General features: G+C 56.7%; 2 protein-coding genes across 6 annotated transcripts; one reads left to right on the forward strand and one right to left on the reverse strand.

Moving 5' to 3' along the window:
• Positions 1 to 36: 36 nt before the first annotated feature.
• On the reverse strand, positions 37 to 14,893 carry LGI4 (leucine rich repeat LGI family member 4). Of its 3 annotated transcripts, none has more exons than XM_049901249.1 (9): positions 14,817 to 14,893; positions 8,987 to 9,058; positions 8,687 to 8,758; positions 7,156 to 7,284; positions 6,955 to 7,026; positions 6,556 to 6,725; positions 3,378 to 3,542; positions 2,758 to 3,263; positions 37 to 1,631 (listed from the first exon to the last, which is right to left on the reverse strand). In XM_049901249.1, the coding sequence occupies exons 2-9, from the start codon at positions 9,004 to 9,006 to the stop codon at positions 1,317 to 1,319; spliced, it is 1,449 nt and encodes a 482-aa protein (XP_049757206.1). In that variant the 5' UTR covers positions 9,007 to 9,058; positions 14,817 to 14,893; the 3' UTR covers positions 37 to 1,316. The 3 variants fall into 3 exon arrangements, with proteins under 3 accessions (XP_049757206.1, XP_049757204.1, XP_049757205.1); XM_049901247.1 differs by lacking the exon at positions 14,817 to 14,893 and adding an exon at positions 9,451 to 9,620 and having other exon boundaries at positions 7,213 to 7,284; XM_049901248.1 differs by lacking the exons at positions 8,987 to 9,058; positions 14,817 to 14,893 and having other exon boundaries at positions 8,687 to 8,967.
• On the forward strand, positions 14,478 to 18,765 carry FXYD1 (FXYD domain containing ion transport regulator 1). Of its 3 annotated transcripts, none has more exons than XM_049901250.1 (8): positions 14,478 to 14,588; positions 15,667 to 15,731; positions 16,146 to 16,178; positions 16,622 to 16,696; positions 16,894 to 16,930; positions 18,213 to 18,262; positions 18,457 to 18,508; positions 18,606 to 18,765. In XM_049901250.1, the coding sequence occupies exons 2-7, from the start codon at positions 15,671 to 15,673 to the stop codon at positions 18,477 to 18,479; spliced, it is 279 nt and encodes a 92-aa protein (XP_049757207.1). In that variant the 5' UTR covers positions 14,478 to 14,588; positions 15,667 to 15,670; the 3' UTR covers positions 18,480 to 18,508; positions 18,606 to 18,765. The 3 variants fall into 3 exon arrangements, with proteins under 3 accessions (XP_049757207.1, XP_049757210.1, XP_049757208.1); XM_049901253.1 differs by lacking the exon at positions 14,478 to 14,588 and adding an exon at positions 14,903 to 14,991; XM_049901251.1 differs by lacking the exon at positions 14,478 to 14,588 and adding an exon at positions 15,194 to 15,274.
• The last annotated feature ends 24 nt before the right edge of the window (positions 18,766 to 18,789 follow it).

Below are 18,789 nucleotides of genomic sequence, written 5' to 3' on the forward strand. Positions count from 1 at the left end.
CAGATGGAATTCTGGGACACCCCAGGGGACACTGGGACCATCCCAGGAAAACTAGGATGTAGGATCACCCTACCATGATGGAAACACCCAGATAGCTTATGATTTTAATAGTAAGACCCTTATGACCCTCCCATTCACCTCTGAGACCCCATTTCTTACAGACCTTCCCCAACATCCAGTTGTCCCTGTGAAGCCTTTAAATAACTCCCAGTAACATACAATGACCACAAAGTGTGAGGCCCTCCCATGAGCCTCAGACTACCTTGAGACCCCTAACACCCAATCAGACATCCAAAATGTCCTCATGAGCCACCCATGAAATGCCTAAAACCCTTCAAAACACGCAAAATTATCTTTTACAATGTCCTGAGCCATGACCCCTAAAAGAGACCCACAGTAAACCTGTAACCTGTTCCCAAATAATGCCCTTATATCCCTAGGCACTTCATGGAGCCCCCACACGGCTTTAGAGACCCCGCGATAGCTGACCATGAGCAGCCAGAGCGCAGCCCTGCGTCTTCCCGCCTCCAAAATCTCTCTTCCGGAATCCCAGCTCCCCCATGTTCCTGACGAGACACCCTCTCCCAGTCACTCCACAGTCACAGGCGGGGCGGGTGCACGTCGTGTTTATTGAGCTCATACACTTTCTGTCCTCTTCCCTGCCCCCGGCCCGGTCCGGGAGGGCAACCGGGGCTCCCTGCAACACCTCGCACTTTCCCACCTTTTCCCCGCGCACGTGCAAGAGGGATGGGTCCTGGGCATCCTCCTGCATCAGGCAGACACGCAAGCAGCAGAGGGAGTTAGCAGGCCTGGCAGGAAAACTGCCCAGCGACTCATGACGTCATTGAGGCGGGCGCTAAAAGCGATTGGCCAGATTGAGTTTAGAGGGAAAGGGAGCTTTGTCTCCTCTTCTTCCGGTTCAGAGGCGGGGGATGATGGAGCCGGGTGAGACGACCTTCCAGGGCTCGTGGAGCTTGGCAGGTTATCTCCACTATGACTTCGCTCTTCCCCCTTCTCTCAGTGACCCAGCCTCAGCCCCCTTGGTGAGCGCAGCTGCCTGACACAGACGTTGCTTCAGATTAGAAGGGCAGCTTTGAAGGTCCAGGAGGCTGGGACCTTCCATTTCTCCCAGTGGACCCAGATCCTCCAAGAATGGGCCAAGGCTTGGACCTGTGGCTGGTGAACTTGGCCCGTGGTCAGCATCTCACAGAACCAGTCGTCACCCCGAGTTGGGCCAGGAGGCCAGTCAAGGGTGCATCCAGAGGGCTAGGACACCCATCCCAGCCCCCCAGCCGTGACCAGGGTCCCGACTGGTATTAGGCGCTGAGGTCTAACTCGTGAATGTGGTAGATCTGTGTGGGGCCCTTGAAGCAGGCAGCAAAGAGGAAGTGTTTGCCGGCCACCGTGATGTGGGCAAAGGCGCGGGGGGCCATCAAGGCTGGGGGTCCCAGCTCCTGTGCTGGCTCCAGGAGCCTCTTGTCAGGCTCGAGGCGGAAGACGTGGCTGAAGGCAAAGTCGCTGCCGAGGATGGCCAGCTGGTCCTTGGCGATGAGCACTGGCTGGAAGACGTGAGCGCCGCGAGAGGGTAGCTGCTGCAGCAGGCGGAACATGGAGCCGTCCCAGCGCATGAGCTGTGGGGCAGTCGCTGGTTAGGCCTGGGGTCTCAGAAGAGCCCGGCTGCCCGTAGTCCTCCAGGCTCTGGAAGGCTCGTGGGTCCCCAAACCCTTGCCACTTTCGTGTCTTCAGAAATAAGCTGCTTAGGCCCACACCTTAGGGTCGGTCTTGACCTTTATCCCTCCCTCACACCCCACATAGAATCAGTTAGGCAAATCCTGTCAGTTCTACCTACGAGAGAGTTATACATTTCTCCTATTTCCATTGTTTGCACCCTGGTCCTCCCCCAGCTATCGCACACCTGGACCCTTGACGCAGCCACCTCTCTAGTCCCTGTGCTCCCGCCTCCGCCCCGTGGTTTGTTCCACACACAGAGACCCTGCGGACCCCTGAGTCAGCTCAGTTCTCTCATAGGCTCAGACCTCTCCCCTGGCTGTACCTTACTCCAGGTGAAATCCCAGACCCTTCCTGGGACCCACAAGGACTGGAGTGTTCAAGAAACCGAGGGAAGTGGGCAGGACAGGAGAATAGTGAGTGGAGGGAGGTGAGCAGGCAGTTGTAGTTAGCTGCCCTTCAGTTGGTTCTGACTCATAGCAACCCTATAGGACAGAGTAGAACTGCCCCATAGGGTTTCCAAGGAGTGGCTGGTGGATTCAAACTGCAGACCTTTTGGTTAGCAGCCAAGCTCTTAACCACTACTATGCCACCAGGGCTGCTGGCAGTGGGAAGGGCTTAACACCAGCATGAGTCTCGGGGGCTTAGAGTCTCAGGGTGTGTGGGGGGGGAGGGGTGATTGTGGTTGAGGGTTAAGTCCTGGAGTGTGTCAGAGTTAGAGTTTGGGGAGGTAGGGGAGAATCAGAATCTTAGGTGCCAGTGTCAGTGTAGAGGGATGGGGACTTAGGGTCAGCCTTGAGGGGTCACAGTCGTGGAGTCTGTGTTGGGATGGGGTCAGAGTCCAAAAGCCAGCACATTAGGTGGTGTCAGAATTCAAAGGTCAGCCCATGACACAGGCCAGAGTTTGGAGGCCAGCGTGTAGGTGGTGTCAGTGCTGAAAGAGCAGCCCTCAGCGGGGCTCCGTGCTGCGGCGTCAGGCCTGGCTTGTGCACCCCGTTGCCTGCTCATCCCTCTGGGACCCAGCCTCACCATGGAGTCCCCAATGTAGCGTGTCAGGCACAGGAACACATCCCCGCCAGCCTGGAAGTGGCGTGTGGCGTAGACGTCCTCGGCCTCAGGGATGTCTGTGCGCCTCTCGAAGCGGCCCCCAGACCAGTGGAAGAGCACAGGCCGCTGTGAGACGGAGGCCAGCAGCAGATGGGGCCGGCCGTCCAGCTCGAGGGCCTCGGCGTCCGTGTCCCGGTGCCAGGCGTGCAGGCTCTGGCGTGGGTAAAAGCCCGGTCCGTCACGGCACAGCAGCGTGGTGCTGCCCGCCTTGGAGGCATCGGCCACCACGAAGCAGGGTTGCCCGTCCAGCCACAGCAGCTCAGCATCATTTGGTCGCAGCAGCCGCCGCGGGGCCAGTGCCTGCATCGGGGCCAGGCGCAGGTCGGGGCTGGCCTGTGCCCACAATTGTGAGCCTCCCCACAGGCGGGCAGCCAGCACAAAGAGGCGCAGGCCCAGCACCAGCGGCTTGCAGGACACCACCGAGGGCGCTGGGGGGCAGGGCAGGCGGGAGGGCAGGTCAGGCTGGCGGAGCAGGTCTGGGTGCCAGGCACGGGGTGGGCAGGAGGGCAGGAGGGAGGACTGGAGGGCAGGAGGGGGCTCACCAGACAGCTCTTCCTTGGCTTGGAAGCGCTGCATGCTGTAGTCCCAAGCGAGGACAAGGCAGCGGCCAGCGAAGGGCTGTGCCAGGACCATATGGGGCTCCCCTTGGTAGGAGAAGAGCTCAACACCCAGAGCAGACTCCCCGACCGTCTGGAACCAGGACAGCTCTGGGTGTGGGGGGGCAGGAAAGAGTCAGGCAGGCCCACGGTGGGGGGACCCCTCATCACTGAGCCTCAGTTTGCACATCTCTGAAATGGAGACCATTATGGTGCTCACCTCACGGGGACATTAAGCAGGATCTTATGTAGTAACTCCCAGAAGCATAGTAATCTATTTTTCTAAGCTGCAAGGCGTCATCAAATAATAACTCAGACACCACATGTTTATTAAGCCTGTGGACTTCACAGTATCCCCCTGGGGTACATTCTGTTACTGTATCCACTTTTCAGATAAGGCTAAGCAGCCGAGGTAGCCAGCTGTCTTACAAAATCCACGCTTCCCATTTTCCACTAAATAGGATTCAAGCTGGGGACAAGGCTGCCCCCCTCAAAGGCCACATCCTCCCAGTCACCCCCCGCAAGTTGGATGTGACCATGTTGACACCATGTTCTCTGTGGCACAGGAGCGGAAGTGATGGGTTTAACACTCTCCTCATTTGCTTGGACGAAAATGGCTTGCCCTGGACTTGGCCTCTTTCCTTTTCTTCCCGTGAGCTGGCATATGGATGTGTTACATCCCAATTTCAACCACAGAAACAAGGACAGGGCCTAGGGGGCTGCCCCTCCCACCTGGACCGCTCACCTCGCACCGTTCTGTCTTCTTAAATTTACAGCATTTTGAGCCTCTTTGTTACAGCAGCTTAGCTTTTCTGGGAAGTGATACACCAAGGTCTCTGAGCTTGTTAGTGGTGGGGCTGGGCTGTTGACTTCAGGGTCATAACTCCTGACTTCACACCAGGCCCTGTCCTAGGCTTCGGGTTTGAAGCAACGCGCCAAACCGCCAAGGATGCGCACCCAAAAGGGGATCTTCTAAAATTGCCCATCAAATCATGTCACTCCCTGCTCAAAACTCTCCATGACTTCCCACAGTCCTTACAATGAAGTCCACTCTCCCCGTGGCTTTCGAGGTCCTGCGCAGTGAGGCCCCTGCCAGTCTCCAGCCTCATCCGTGTCCTTCCCTTCACCAAGCCACACCTACCTTTGCCTGGTCCTCAAACAGCACAAACACTGCTGCCTGGGGGCCTTTGCCCATGCTGTTCCCGCTCTCTGGAATGCCATTCCTTCTGCTCTTCACTTAGCACATCAAGATCTGATGTCAACTCTTCAGAGACACCTTCTCTGATCCCCCATGTGAGTTTGAAACCTCCCTCCCCTGTTAAATTCCTTTGTTACTCTCCATAGTTATCATGGGAAACCCTGGTGGCGTAGTAGTTAAGTGTTATGGCTGCTAAGCAAAGGGTTGGCAGTATGAATCTGCCAGGCGCTCCTTGGAAACTCTATGGTGCAGTTCTACTCTGTCCTATAGGGTTGCTATAAGTCGGAATGGACTTGACGGCACTGGGTTTGGTTTTTGGTTGGTATAGTTACCATGATATGTAGCGTCAATTTTTTGGGCAATGTTTTATTCCGTGTCTATCTACCCTGACTCCCAGGATCCCGAGCCCCATGAGGCCAGGGCTCCGGGTCACCGCAGTGTCCCCATCCCCTCGTACAGAGCCAGGCACAGAGTGGACCTCAGTGAACATTTGTTGAATAAATGAATACCGAGTAACTCTTACATTAAATCCTCTTGTTCTATGATTCTACACACCAAATATATGTCTTACACTTGGATAATTCTAGTAAAAAGCCCAAAACCCATTGCTGTTGAGCTGATTCCAACTTACAGTGACCGTATAGGACACATTAGAACTGCCCCATAGGGTTTCCAAGGAGTGGCTGGAGGATTCAAACTGCTGACCTTTTGGTTAGCAGCTGAGTTCTTAACCACTGAGCCACCAAAACAAAACAAAACAAAAAACCCTGCTGCCGTAGAGTCAATTCCGACTCATAGCAGCTCTATAGTATTAATATTAGCAGCATCTATTTAATAGAGGCTTCAGGTTTGAGCTCAAATGTCTCCTCCTTCAGAAAATCCTTCATGACCCATCCAACTGTGTGTGGCTCTTGCCCTGGGCCCCCACAGCCCCCATCACTGGGTTCCCCCATCCCAGCCCCATCACTCAGGCCTCTCTCCCCGTCAGAGCCCTGATCATCTTGGGCTATCACTGCGTGGGCTTGGGCCTCCCTCCCTCTGAGCTGCGGGCTCAGCGAGGGCAGGGCCCAGGGCTGTCTTCATCACTGCCCTGCTCCCAGCATTGCCCCGTGCCTGTGTTGTTGCTGTTAGTTGCCATCAACTCAGTGCTGACTCATGGCGACCCCATGTGTGCAGAGTAGAACTGCTCCATGGGGTTTTCAAGGCTGTGACCCGGAAGCAGATCGCCAGGCCTGTCTTCCCAGGTGCCTCTGGGTGGGTTCAAACTGCCAACCTTTTAGTTAGTGACAGAGCGCTTAACTGTTTCCGCCACCCAGGGACTCTGCCCAGTGTCCAGGAAGGCACTAGAATATGTTTGTTGAAGAGCAAAATGAAAATAAATATAGATGAGATCATGCACATGCAGCTCTTGGCACAATACTTGGGACAGGAAACAAAAAAACAAACCCGTTGCCGTCAAGTTGATTCTGACTCCTAGCGAGTACAACTGCCCCTAGGGTTTCCAAGGAACGGCTGGTGGGTTTGGACTGCCAATCTATTGGTTAGCAGCCGACTTAACCATTGTGCCACGAGGCCTCCAACTTGGCCCATAGGAAGTATTTAAAAAATGGTCACTTTTATGTTAACCACAGGAAGAAGAGTGAACACTGATAAGGGTCTCCTGTCTAGGCCCTGCACCAAATGCAGGTGTAGCTGCGTCCCTGAGTTCTCACGGCAACCCAACGTCACTGTCCATTACCCCCATTTTACAGATAAGGAAACTGAGGCTCAGGGAGGTGATACTCCGTGGTCAAGCTCTCACAGCCAGGAAATGGCAAGGCAGGGAGTGACATTAGCCCCTCGGCCCTGGAAGCCATTCCTTCTGATGTTCCCCCTTCCTCCGGGGGCCCCCATTACCCCCACCCACCCTGCTGGGAAAGCCCCCACCTATGGCTCTGCACTTGAACGTCTTGGGATCGAGGTGGCGGAGCTGCAGGTGGGCCAGGGCAGCAGGGCCTGCGCAAGTCCCCATCCCCACACTGGCATTCACGCTGGGTATCCACTGCAGGAGCCAGAGGACACGGCAGTCACACTGGAACGGGTTCCCACGGAGGTCCCTGGGGCAAGAGGCCGGCGAGGGGCTGCGACCCGGCTTCCACCTCCTGGAGGTCAGGCTCCCCACCCTTCCCCCAGCAAGGGTCCAGGAGCGGGCTCCACGGGTGATGTGGAGACTGGGTAAGAACCATTGCTGCCGTACCCACATGGGCTCACCCAAAGTGACGCAGGTGCCTCCCCGTCCAGGGTCCCCAAGCCTCCCCCCACCCACTCAGCCCCATTGATCCTCACACATGAGTCAGGGTCTCCAGACCTCGGAACAGGAATCTGGGGAGGGTTTCTAGATGGTTGTTGGCCAGGCTCCTGGTGGAAGGAGAGAAGGAGAAAACTATCAGCAAATACCAGGATGCCCTGTGTGGCTGAGTGGTGGGGTGTGGGTGCCTGTCAGGGAGGGCTGGGGAGGTGGAAGGAGGAGGCCTTTGGGGCACGCACAGGTGTGTGGGTGAGCGGGCTGGGGAGGTGGAGGAGTGAGGCCTTTGAGGCACGCACAGGTGTGTGAGTGAGCGGAGTCCTCTGAGAGCGTTCTTAGAAATGGAGCCGATCTCATTGTCCTCGATGAAGCTGTGGAGGGAAGGTGGGGTGAGAAGGAGACCCCAGGTTCCCTGCTATAGCCTCAGAGCACTTAAGGGAATTTACCCCAAAGAAGCCATAGACCACTGGAAGGTGCAGAATTCTCCCCCAACACCTTCCACAACCCCAGGAAAGTCCTCCCCCAGAAACCTCTCCTCAGCAAGGTGCCAGCTCACAATCTCAAGAGCCAAGAACCCAGCCCTGTGGTCATTGCCAGCCTCACCATGAACACGGCCACCACCATCACTACCACTGCTACCATTATCGCAAACACTAACACCAGTCTCGCCAACATCAATCCCTCCACCAGTCATGGGATCACTAATGCTCGTGTCTCTTCCGCCACCATCAGTCCCAGTAGCAACACTGCCATTATCACCAGCACCATACCGTGTCGTCACACCACTGCCAATGTAGTCAGCAATACACCACCACCACCCACCACCATCACCAACACCAGTATCATTACCAAACCCCACACCGACCACACTGATAATCATTATCAACATCACAACCTTCATGATCAACACCAACGCAGCTGCCACCATCATCACCAGTGCTGCCACTATTATGACAATCACCGCACTAGCACCCACGTTGCCAACACCAAACACTCACATCTTCGCCCGCCAGCACTACTGCTGCCAATACTTCCACTGTCATCACCAAACTCAGTACCAGTAACGTTGCCATCATCGCAACGCCAACATTCTACACGCAGCCATCCCCAACATCAACGCCAATACTATAACTACCGAGCCCCCACAGCGCTAGTAATTATCACCCACACCAGCCCCACAAGCTTTATCCTCAACGGCACCCATCGTTTTTATCAACGCCATTCCCACTCCATCATCATCAGTAATGCTGTCGCTTCCCGTCGGCAGCAGCGTTAGGACCAGCACCGCTGTCACTGCCATCACCAACGTCGTCATCACCAATATCAACATCAGCATCATTAATACGGATACGACAATTGCCATCGCCACCACGGCTGCAGTCACCAGTATCGCCACTGCCCACCCTCAGTACCCAACCACCGCCACCAACACACCACCACCACCATTGTCACCAACACACCACCACCACCTAACGCAGTTATTTCTTGTTAATTTCCTGTCTGTCCTCTTTAGACCCTCCCTGGGCTCCCTCAGGTCACATCGGGCCAGAAATGGGCTCTGGTTTTCCAGACCCTTTTGAGATCTTGCAGCCCAGAGAGGCGAGGTGAGCAGGCTGAGATCACGGAGCTGATCAGTAGCTGTGACCCCAGCCAAGGAGCCAGGCCTCCTGTGCTCCAGGAGGGGTCTTTCAAATGCCTCCTCCCCAGCGCCGTGAGTCCCTACCTCCCCCTCCTCCCAGGTTTACCGCATGTCCCCAGCCCCGCCTTACTCACAGGTAGCGCAGGTGGGACAGGCCCGCGAAGGCATCATCCTCGATCACGGAGAGAGAGTTGGATGTGAACAGGCTGGCAAGGGAGCAAGAAAGGGGTTTTTGCAGAGCCGCTGCCCCTCCTGATGTGAGCCTTGGCTCCCACCCTCGGTTCACGTGGGCGTGGGCGCACATGCAGGTGCACGTGGAAATGAGTGTGTGCGTGGACACAGGTGCTTCCACAGAAGCTCACGCACGTACACATACGTGTGCACACCCACCCACACTGGGTGTGAACGCGCGCCCTCCAGCCAGGCCCACTCACAGCAGGTGCAGCGACGGCATCCTCAGGAAGCTGCCGGCTTTCAGCTGGGTCAGCCCGGTCCTGACAAGAGAGCTGGGCGGCACGGGCAGTGGTGGGCGAGAAAACAGCCCCTCAATGCTCCAGCCTCGTCTTGGAGCCCTGTCCTGTCTGGGAGACCCTGACATGCCACCCTGACCCTGGCTTCCAGGTATCTCCCCTGCAAGCCAGCCAGACAGGCACCGGCAGGGATTCCGGTGCACTCAGCCCACCCCTGGGCCCCAGTGCTGCCCCTGCCCTCTGGGAGTCCCAGTTTCTGCTCCCTTTTAACTTTCCTTGGCCCCCTTTCACACACCCTTTTGCTGCCCACGCTTGCCCCTTGAAGATTCTGACAGGTCCCTGTTTCCTTGGAGACCCCTGCCCCCAAGCCCTGGGGTCCCCAAGACGCCCATGGCCACCCTTGGGCCCACAGAGGGCCCGGCACTCACAGTGACAGCAGGGTTGGGGGTAAGCCCTCGGGCAGGTCCGGGGAGCCCTCACATAGGGCGCTGTCTTTGGAGCAGGAGCAGCGTAGAGAGCATTTTCCCTTTGGGGGTCTCCAGGCCACCCCCACCCCCGCCCCAGCCAGCAGCAGCAGCAGAACGCCCACCCGTCCCATGCCCCTCACCCCCGTCTGAGGCTCCAGCTTCTCTCTGCCCACCCAGCTTGGCCCAGGCTTCAGCCACTACATCTCCTATACCAGGTGCCCCTTCGTTCCGCCAGCTGGCTGGCTTCTCCCTGGCGTCTCTCTCCTCTCCCTCTGCCTCTCTTTCAGACTGTCTTCCTCCCGGTAGCTCTTTGATGTTTAATTTTCTGTGTATTTCTCTTTCCCTCCCTTTCTGTCGCGTTCTCTTTTTGGATTTCTGGCTTTATGAGTTGCTTTGCCCCGTTTGTCTTTCTCTCTGTCCCCCTCCCTCTGCCTCTGTTTCTCTTTCTGTTTCTGTGTCTCTCAGTCTTTCTGTCGGTCTTTCTGCCTCTGTCCGTCTGTCGCCTCTGTGTGTGTGTGCGTCCCTCTGTCTGAAATCTCTATTTTTCATCTCCCCCGCCGCCCTCCCTCTCCGGCCCCCCTTTCCAATTCCTTGCTGGTTCCTACACTCTTTGTCCCTTGCTCCCTGAAGGTTTGGGAAAGGGACTCAGTGACCACAGCCGGGGAGGGCAGGAAGGAGGAGGGGGCCAGAGGACATAGGAAGAGCCGCTCTGGGGAAGGGACTGGATGGCCCTGGGGGAGGGCTGCCTCATGGCCACTCCCAGCCAGCCCCCTGCCCAGATTGCCCCACTCCACCCCACTGGGGGAGTCTGATGAAGACTGTCATTAGGGTGGGGACCAGATGGCTCTGCAGGAAGGAGGGGTGGGAGGAGAGGCCACTGGGGACTGGGGCTGTCCCCTGGCCACTCCCAATGAGTCCCCTCCCCAGATTCCCCTGGCTCTAGGTGGGTGTGGAGGGCGTCGTCATTGCAGCTGGGGGTGGGGGTGGTGGGCACCTCAGGTCCAGCTGCTCCCTCTGGCGGCTACATTTGGCAGGGCAGCTTTCCTGCCCCAAATCCAGGACCTCCCTCCAACAACCCAAAAGTAATTCCTTGATCCTGAAGTCACTCCCGATGTTCACCCTTCAGCCAAGGATTAGACAGGGCCATAAAACAAAACAAGTCTAAATGGGCACACCAGCCCAGGGGCAAGAATAAGAAGGTAGGCGGGGATAGGAAAGCTGGTAATGGGGAGCCCAAGGTCGAGGAGGGAGAGTGTTGACACCTTGTGGGGTTGGTAACCAATATCACAAAACAATATGTGTATTAATTGTTTAATGAGAACCCAATTTGCTCTGTAAACCTGTATCTAAAGTACCATAAAATAAAATTAATTCCTGGAGTGGCCACCAGCCACTGGGGGCAGGGAGCAAGGCCAAGGGAATGATGACGGTGGTGGTGACGATGGCAGCCCCTCTTGAGCGTTTTCTCCCCACCAGACTCTGCCCTAAAAGTTCTATGTCTATTAACTCATTCCGTCCTCACCACAGCCCTCCGAGGTTTATAGGTGGACAAACTGAAGCCCAGAGAGGTCAAGTGACTTGGGCTGTAGGCTAGCCCACTGTGGGGCAGAGCCAGGATTCAAACCCAGGCAGGTGGCTCCAGGGCCTCTCCATGTAAGTTTTGCATTCTTCCTTTGGGTATGTGTCTAATTGGTTATTTTCACTTGGACCAAGTCTTTACCAAGTTGGACATGAATGAATGACACCTGAAATAGTAATAGTATTATTTATTGGGCGCTTACTTCTCATGAATTTACTCAGTCCTCACAATAACCCCATGAGGTGGGTAGTATCACCATCCCCACTTTATGGATGGGGAAACTGAGACACCAAAGCAAAACCAAACCTGTTGCTCTCAGGTTGATTCCGACTCATAGAACTGCCCCATAGGGTTTCCAAAGAGCCCCGGGTGGATTCGAACTGTTGACCTTTTGGTTAGCAGGTGAGCTCTTAACCACTGTGCCACCAGGGCTCCAACTGAGGCACAAGGAGGTTAAATGATTAGTTCTACATTGCCAGGACATCATGCTTGGTAAAGTAGAGGGTCAGCAAAAAAGAGGAAGACCCTCAACGAGATGGACTGACACAGTGGCTGCAACAATGTGTGCAAGCGTAACAACAATTGTGAGGATGGCGCAGGCCCGGGCATTGTTTCCTTCTGTGGTACATGTGGTTGCTAGGAGTTGGAGCTGACTCAACCACACCTAACAACAACAACACGCGTTGCCAGGCTGGCCAGGTCTGAAGTCAGGGGACCCACCCTTGCCGCTGAGGAACACACACAGCCCCTCTCACTGCCGGTGCACATGCCCGGTAGACTCCTTGGAGGGCAGAGGGCTTAACAGCACCAGCTCAGGCCTCACACAGATCTGGGTTCAGGTTCGGTCCTGTGTGGCCTCAGGCAAGTCACTCAACCTCCCTGATCCTTAGTTGTCTCATTTGTCAAGTGAGAGCAATCATGGTACCAACTTCCCAAGTGTGGGGAGGACGGCTGGGACAGTGAGGCAACACACTCTGGGGTTCAGGACAGGGTGGGTACCCCCCGGTGCTCGGCAGGCTTGGAGCTGGGCTTTGGATCCAGGTTCCTGGTCTGCACCTGAGCAGCTTTATGATTTGAGCAAGGCCCTTCAGCTCTTGGTTTCCTCATCCGTGAAGTGGGGATGACAAACTTCTTTACAGGATCTTTGAAAGGGCACAGAAAAGGCTTAAGGCCAGGGACACAGCAGCGACAAAGACAGACCTGAGCTCACACTCACAGAATAGGGCTCTCGCTCAGTTTAGGATGAGCATGATGAGGGTGGTGTTGATAACGATGGTGAGAAACCGAAAAACCAAACCTGTTGCCGTCAAGTCGATTCCGACTCACGGGGAACCTAAAGGACAGAGCAGAAGTGCCCCATGGGGTTCCCAAGGAGCAGCTGGTGGATTTGAACTGCTGACCTTTTGGTTGGCAACCGAGCTCTTAACCACTGCGCCATAGGATAAGGAGGATGAGGGCAATGGTGACGATGATGATGATAGGTGACTTTTCCTTTTTTAATCACTTACTGTCAGCCCTTGTTGTAATTATTTTACACGGATAATCACCCCAGCCTTCCTCTGAGGTGAATACTATCTCCCTTTTACAGAAGCAGAAACTGAGCCACAGAGAGGTTAAGTCATTTGCCCAAACATCACACAGCTAGAAAGTGGCCAGACACCCAGCCCTGCCGGTTAGCGCTCCAGGGTTGGCTCTCGAGGGAAGGAAGGAGGCTTGGCTAAGAGCTGGCCAGGCGCGCTGGGCTTGCCCCCGACTCCACCATCGCCCCGCCCCAGTGCCGCATAAACATCAGGGTTATCATTAACCAGGGGCTGCTGGTGACCCTGGGGCGCAGGGCCACTAGGGGCAGGGATGGGAGTTCAGACAGGCAGGGATGAGGGAGACTTTTGGAGCCCCCCGAACGCTCTGAGGCCCTGCCTGTGCCTGCGTGTAAGCACATCTACCTGTTCTTCCTGCAGAGCGTGATGTCCAGGCCTGTGTCTGACTCTCTCAGGAAGGGGCCACTTCTGCCCTTAACCACCAGGGGGACCTTGGGGAAATTAGCTCCCCTTTGCTGGACCTTGATTTTCTCATCTCCAAAATGAGTGTGCAGATTTTGTCAGGTTCAGGAACCTCTGAGCCCTGCAGGGCGTTACACATGTGACCTTAGTGATTTTTCCATTTTATAGGAGGGAAATCAAGGCACAGAGAGGTCACATGGGCTGCCCAGGGTCACACGACCAGGAATGCCACAGCCCGGACCTTATCCCAGGTTTCTCAGCCTCTGAGAATCGAGCCCTCCCTTAAGGACACCAGGGGTGTTGTCCTCCACGCGAGCTCAGGGAAAGGAAGGCTTGCATTAAACACATCAGCATGCCTTTGGCGCTGGCTGTAGTTTTGGCGGTGTGCTGGATGGCGTCTGAGTGTGTGAACACAGTGTAGGCCTGTACGTCTGTGTGATTTTGTGGCCTGTGCATAAGAATATGAACAAAGTATGTGTCTCCGTTTCCGTGGTAACGTGTAAGAGTGTCTGGTTACACCTTAATGCCCGTAATAGTGTTTCTGGCTGTGTATCTGCTTCTACGTGTGCCCATGTAAACACGGTGTGTGTGCAAGTGTGCGCACATTTGCTGCTCTTCACCTCTGTCAGACTGCGTGGGAGTGCCACCTGCATGTCTGAATCTTTGAGTGTATCTACGTGTGTGTACTGGTGCCACTGGATGGCCATTTGTGAGTGTGCGTTCGCCCTGGCTATGACATCGTGTCTCCACGTGGGCATCCATCTCAGTGGATATGTGTGTATGTGTGTCTGTGTGTGTGTGGCATTCACAAATGGGTTTGTCTCAGTGATTTGTAACCTGCGTAGGCGGTGCTGGCTGTGAGTCTGGGTCTTGGGGTTTCTGTGTGGGTGTGTGCATGGTGTACGCCCCTGGCGGGGGCACCCAGCCAGCAGCAGACAACCCACACAATCATATCCCCGGAAAGCAGTCCTGAGGCAGTGTTGAGGGGTCCATGGAGCACTGAGGCCAGGGAGCACTGGGCTCCTAAGCACACAGACTAGGTGACCTGAGGCCCTAACTGGGCCCAGTTCCCAGGGAGCAGTGCAGAAAATCATGGACACCCCTCTACCCCTCTGCAGCTCAGAATCTCTCTAAGGTGGGCGAGAGGTGTGTGTGTGCGTGCATGTGTGTGTGTGTGTGTGTACATGCACACAGTCCAGATCTCTGCAGACGTCCTGGTCAGCAGCCTCCTCTTCCAGGCCTTCCTAGCACGCTGCCCGCAGTTCCTCCAACTGAGCAGAGAGAGTTAACCTAGCGGGCCAGGGCGGTCTGGGCTGGGGGCCGCCCCCTGGCCCCCCTCCAGCCCCGGCTCCAGTTACAGCTGCTGGTTGGGGAGGGCAAGGGCAGGGTGGGGCTGTGAGGGGAGATCCTTGGGGGCGGTGCGTCCAGCTCTGGGCCAGGGGATCCAAAGTGCTCGACCCCGGGCACAGGGACAGCCGGATGTTTGGGGGCTTCTTTCAGCGGGGGACAGCCTGATTGGGGTGAGAGCCCCCCCGCCCCTCCCCTCTAGGCCTTACCCCTTGCCTGGTTGGGCTGCCTATTTCGGGAGCAGGAGGGCCAGCCCGTGGCTTCCCAGGCAGGCCAGACCCAGAGGGAAGGAGAGTGGGGTTGGAACGTGGGGTTCCCTCCAGGGTGAGTTGTCAGTGCAACTCCTCCCTTCTCTACTGCTGCGTGTGTACCCCGGCTAGGTGTGGGCTTCGGGCACTCACGTGTGTAGCTCCAGCTGCGTCACTGTTTGGGGGCACCGGAAGCCCAGATGAGTATTTCAAGCAGAAGTTTTGGGACAGGGTGTTGCCTCCATTCCAGCTCCACCGTGTTCCATCCCCCGGGCCCGCTGGCCTGGGCCTCATGCCACCCGCCTGGTGTTGTCCGGTTGTGAAAGAGGCAGGTCAAGGGGGGGTCGTTCTGTTTTTTCATCACTGCCAGGAGAGGAGAAGGGGTGGCCTTTCCCATGGGGGGCAGCCCCTGGCGCCGAGGCAGCCGGGCCTCGCCCCAGAAGGGTTGTGTCTGACCCCCGGGTGGGGGAAGGAAGGCTGTTGCTATGGTGGCCGGTGCAAGGCGAATTCCTCCAGGGTGAAGTGGGAGATATTTATACCCAGGGTCAGGCAGAGAGGAGACAGCCGCGGAGGGCAAGGAGAGCTGGGATTTCACGGGGCACAGCAAGCAGGTGGGCCCTTGAGTGTGTCGCACTGTCTCACACAGTGTGTCTGTCTGTCCACCTGTGTGGGATGAGACATTCCTGGGTAGGTTTAAGGGATCTGGGAACTGCTGCAGGGAGGTCAAGACCTCCGAGACCCTTGTGGGCTGTATGTGTCTCACGCCTGCCCTTCTTGGGTTCTCTTGTCATGTGGCCCTCCCCCCCATTGTGTGGGTTGTTTTGGTGACACCATGTTCCCATGAAGGAGGGGGCGTCCCTGTTTCCAGGGGCGACCAAGCTGGCTGATTTTTGTGGGATTAAGTCCTGGGACCATCTCTGACTTAATCCCTTGGGTTCAGGCCCCGATGGGGGCAGGGAGGGTGTCAAGGGTACACATTTGCTGACCCTCAATGTCTCCCTAGGACAATGACATCTCTCAGCCACATCTTGGTTCTCTGTGTGGGTCTCCTCGCCATGGCCAAAGCAGGTGAGTTTTGGAGAGGCACCTTACCACCTACCTCAGCCCCAATGGTGGCTGGGGAAGGGAGACTCCACGAGATAACCAAGGTGGGAGACCCCAACCTAAACCAAGTCAATTGGGACACTAATAAGCTGGGAGTTAGCACATGGGGTCCAGTCACAGGATGGCATTGGAGGGAGGGGAGAAGATGCCCCAGGTCAGGCAAAGGCAGGAGGTATTGGGGGTCAGCTTCTTGGCGGAATGATGGAATCACAGATGACCTGTAGTGAGCCCAGGACAGTGCAGAGGGGCCAGCTAGAACCCAGGGAGGGTGAGTAACCTCTCCAGGTCCAACAGCCCCCAAACTCCCAGCCCAGAAAGGTGGGGCCCTGAAAAGGCCCCAGGAAGTATCCAGCTCCTGATGTCTGTCTCTCTTCCCAGAAGTTTCCCAGGAACACGATCCATTTACCTATGGTGAGGGGGGTCTATCTGTGGGGTCTTGGGGGAGGGCCTGGGTCTGCCTGTCCTGCGCCTTATATTCCCTCTGTACTTCACACGTTCTCTGTCTCTATGCCTCCTCTCTGTCTTTCTCTCACTGTTTATATCCCAACCACTCTTCTGTCTCATACCCTGGCTCTCTCTGGGTCTCAGGGCCCCGTCTCTAGCTGCTGCCGCTCTTCCTCTCCTCCCTGCTCCCCCATCCCCTCCCTCCTGCCCCTCTCCTTCTCCCCCCAGATGCCCTCCTCCTTCCCTCCCCGCTCGCCCTCCTCCCCTCTCCTCCTTCGCTTCTTCCTCGCCGTGCTCTCTGATCTCCTCTCCCCCCTCCCCCGCGTCCTTCCCCCCCTCCCCTCCTTCATCTGCCCCTCTCCTCTTCCTTGTCCCCTCCCTGCCCCGGCCCGCCTCCCCACTGCCCGCAGACTACCAATCTCTGCGGATTGGAGGCCTCGTCATCGCAGGGGTCCTCTTCATCCTGGGCATCCTCATCGTCCTCAGTGAGTCCCCTGCCCCGCCCGCCTCTATCCCAGCCCCCGGCCCCGCCCCGCCCATATCCCCCTCGGCCCCGCCCCCTTTCTGCCAGGGGCTGGACTCCCCGCTGCCCCGCCCCCTGGGATGGGGAGCTGGAGCAACAGCGCCGCCGTGTGGCCGCCCGGAGGGAAAACCTCAGCCCTCTTCTCCCTCCGCCCCTCAGGCAGAAGATGCCGGTGCAAATTCAACCAGCAGCAGAGGTAAGAGGCCCCGCTGGAGCTCTCACCCGACCACTACCGCCCAAAAGGCCGCTGGGGGGGCGGAGAACGTCCACTCACCCGACCACTACCGCCCAAAAGGCCGCTGGGGGGGGCGGAGAACGTCCATCCGGTCCGCAGCCAGAAGTCTTTCAGCAGTGTGCACTAAGCACCTACTACGTGCCAGGCCCCCAGCCAGGCCTTGGAGAGGCAGCGGGAAATAAGCCCCTGCCCTGCCTGGCAGAACGCCCAGCCCAGTGGGGCCAGTGGTGGTGGATTCCAGCAACCCCACAAATATAAAATCACAGAGCGTGGTAAGTGCTGGGAAAGCAAGGGACACAGAAATGAGATCACCTCACAGGGTGTCCCAGTTTAGCTGCAAGCCCTGTTCCCAGCTCTTTGATTCATCTTTAAATAACGTTTCTAAGCACAGGCAATGTATGCATTATCTTCTCCATGTGAAAACAATTACAGATGTTATTATAAATAATAGCTAATATTTATGGGGTGTGTATCATGTGCTAGGAGCCCTGGTGGTGCAGTGGTGAAGCGCTCAGCTGCTAACCAAAAGGTCAGCAGTTCAAATCCACCAGCCACTCCCTGGAAACCCTATGAGGCAGTTCTACTCTGTCCTATAGGGTTGCTATGAGACGGAATCGACTCAGTGGCGACAGGTTTTTTTTAATCACATGCTAGATATGTTTCCATTATGTATATCTTATTTATCCCTCACACCACCCCTATTAGAAGGTGCTACTATTGCCCTCATTTTACAGATGAGGAAACTGAGGCACAGGGAGGTAAAGTCACTTGCCCAAGATCACTCAACTGGAAGGTGGGGGTCCTGGGTTTCAAACCCAGGCCGGCTCACTGCAGTCTGCCCTCAAGTCCCTTTGACCCTCTCTCCCCCTCCAACTTCAAGTCTCTTCCTAATACTCCCAGTGGTGTCCACTGTTAGGTTGGAGCGCCTCCTGCCCGGCCTTATTCTATGGGTTCCCACACACAGGCTGCTCCTGGATGCTGTTGATTTTCTGTGGGACCCTGAGCCTACCCTTTGCCCATCTCCGGGCCTCAGTACCAAAAAACAAACAAACAAATCCATTGCTGTCGAGTCACTGCCGACTCAGAGCGACCCTACAGGACAGAATAGAAACTGCCACACAGGGTTTCCAAGGAGCGGCTGGTGGATTCGAACTGCCGACCTTTTGGTTAGCAGCCATAGCTCTACAGGGGTCTCTGAAATGAGGGTTTTCCATCCGCATTCTCTCTGCCTCTTCCTTCCCAGGACCGGGGAACCTGATGAGGAGGAGGGAACTTTCCGCAGCTCGATCCGCCGTGAGTGGGGGCGGTGGCGGGGGAGGATGTTTCGGGAGTGAGGGCGAGTTCCAAAGACCCCTTTCCTGGTCCTGCCTGGGCACGCGGAAGGCGGGCTTGGTCTGAAGCCCGAAGGTGGGAGTTCTGCCTTAGAAACCCCTCCAGAGGAGCCGCAGGTGCCCCTCCTGACACCCGAACTCTCCGTGCCCCCTCAGGTCTGTCTAGCCGCAGGCGGTAGAAACACCTGGCGCCGTGGAACACTCCCAGGTGCTGGGCTGGGGAGGGGGAAGTGCGGGAGGGAGGAGGCCGGGAGGAGGGCTGGGGGGAGCTGTCTCCTCGCCCCTTACCCTTTTTACCTGCACAGGATTCCCCTGGCACCTGACTTCTCTCACCCACCGCCCGAGCGCCCACCGCCACCTGGACGACGCCCTTGTCCACCCCTGTCCCCACAGACTCCCCAGTGCCACCCAGACGTCCAATAAAACATGCTTTTCTCTCTTGACAGCGATTTGTCGGCCAGTCCCTCTGCGCGCAAGCCTGGGCACCCC

This window comes from Elephas maximus, chromosome 11 (assembly GCF_024166365.1).
Source record: "Elephas maximus indicus isolate mEleMax1 chromosome 11, mEleMax1 primary haplotype, whole genome shotgun sequence".
Taxonomy (NCBI): domain Eukaryota; kingdom Metazoa; phylum Chordata; class Mammalia; order Proboscidea; family Elephantidae; genus Elephas; species Elephas maximus.

Bases quoted from the DNA above. Each gene is read 5' to 3' on its own strand.
- LGI4 (XM_049901247.1), bottom strand. From the start codon at position 9,620: ATGGGACGGGTGGGCGTTCTGCTGCTGCTGCTGGCTGGGGCGGGGGTG. The intron at 9,059-9,450 runs GTGAGTGCCGGG...CGTGCCGCCCAG, and splicing joins CCCCCAACCCTGCTGTCACT to CTCTCTTGTCAGGACCGGGC. The intron at 7,285-8,686 runs GTGAGTAAGGCG...TTCCCTCCACAG, and splicing joins CTGTCCCACCTGCGCTACCT to CTTCATCGAGGACAATGAGA.
- FXYD1 (XM_049901250.1), top strand. From the start codon at position 15,671: ATGACATCTCTCAGCCACATCTTGGTTCTCTGTGTGGGTCTCCTCGCC. The intron at 16,697-16,893 runs GTGAGTCCCCTG...TCCGCCCCTCAG, and splicing joins GGGCATCCTCATCGTCCTCA to GCAGAAGATGCCGGTGCAAA. The intron at 16,931-18,212 runs GTAAGAGGCCCC...CTTCCTTCCCAG, and splicing joins AAATTCAACCAGCAGCAGAG to GACCGGGGAACCTGATGAGG.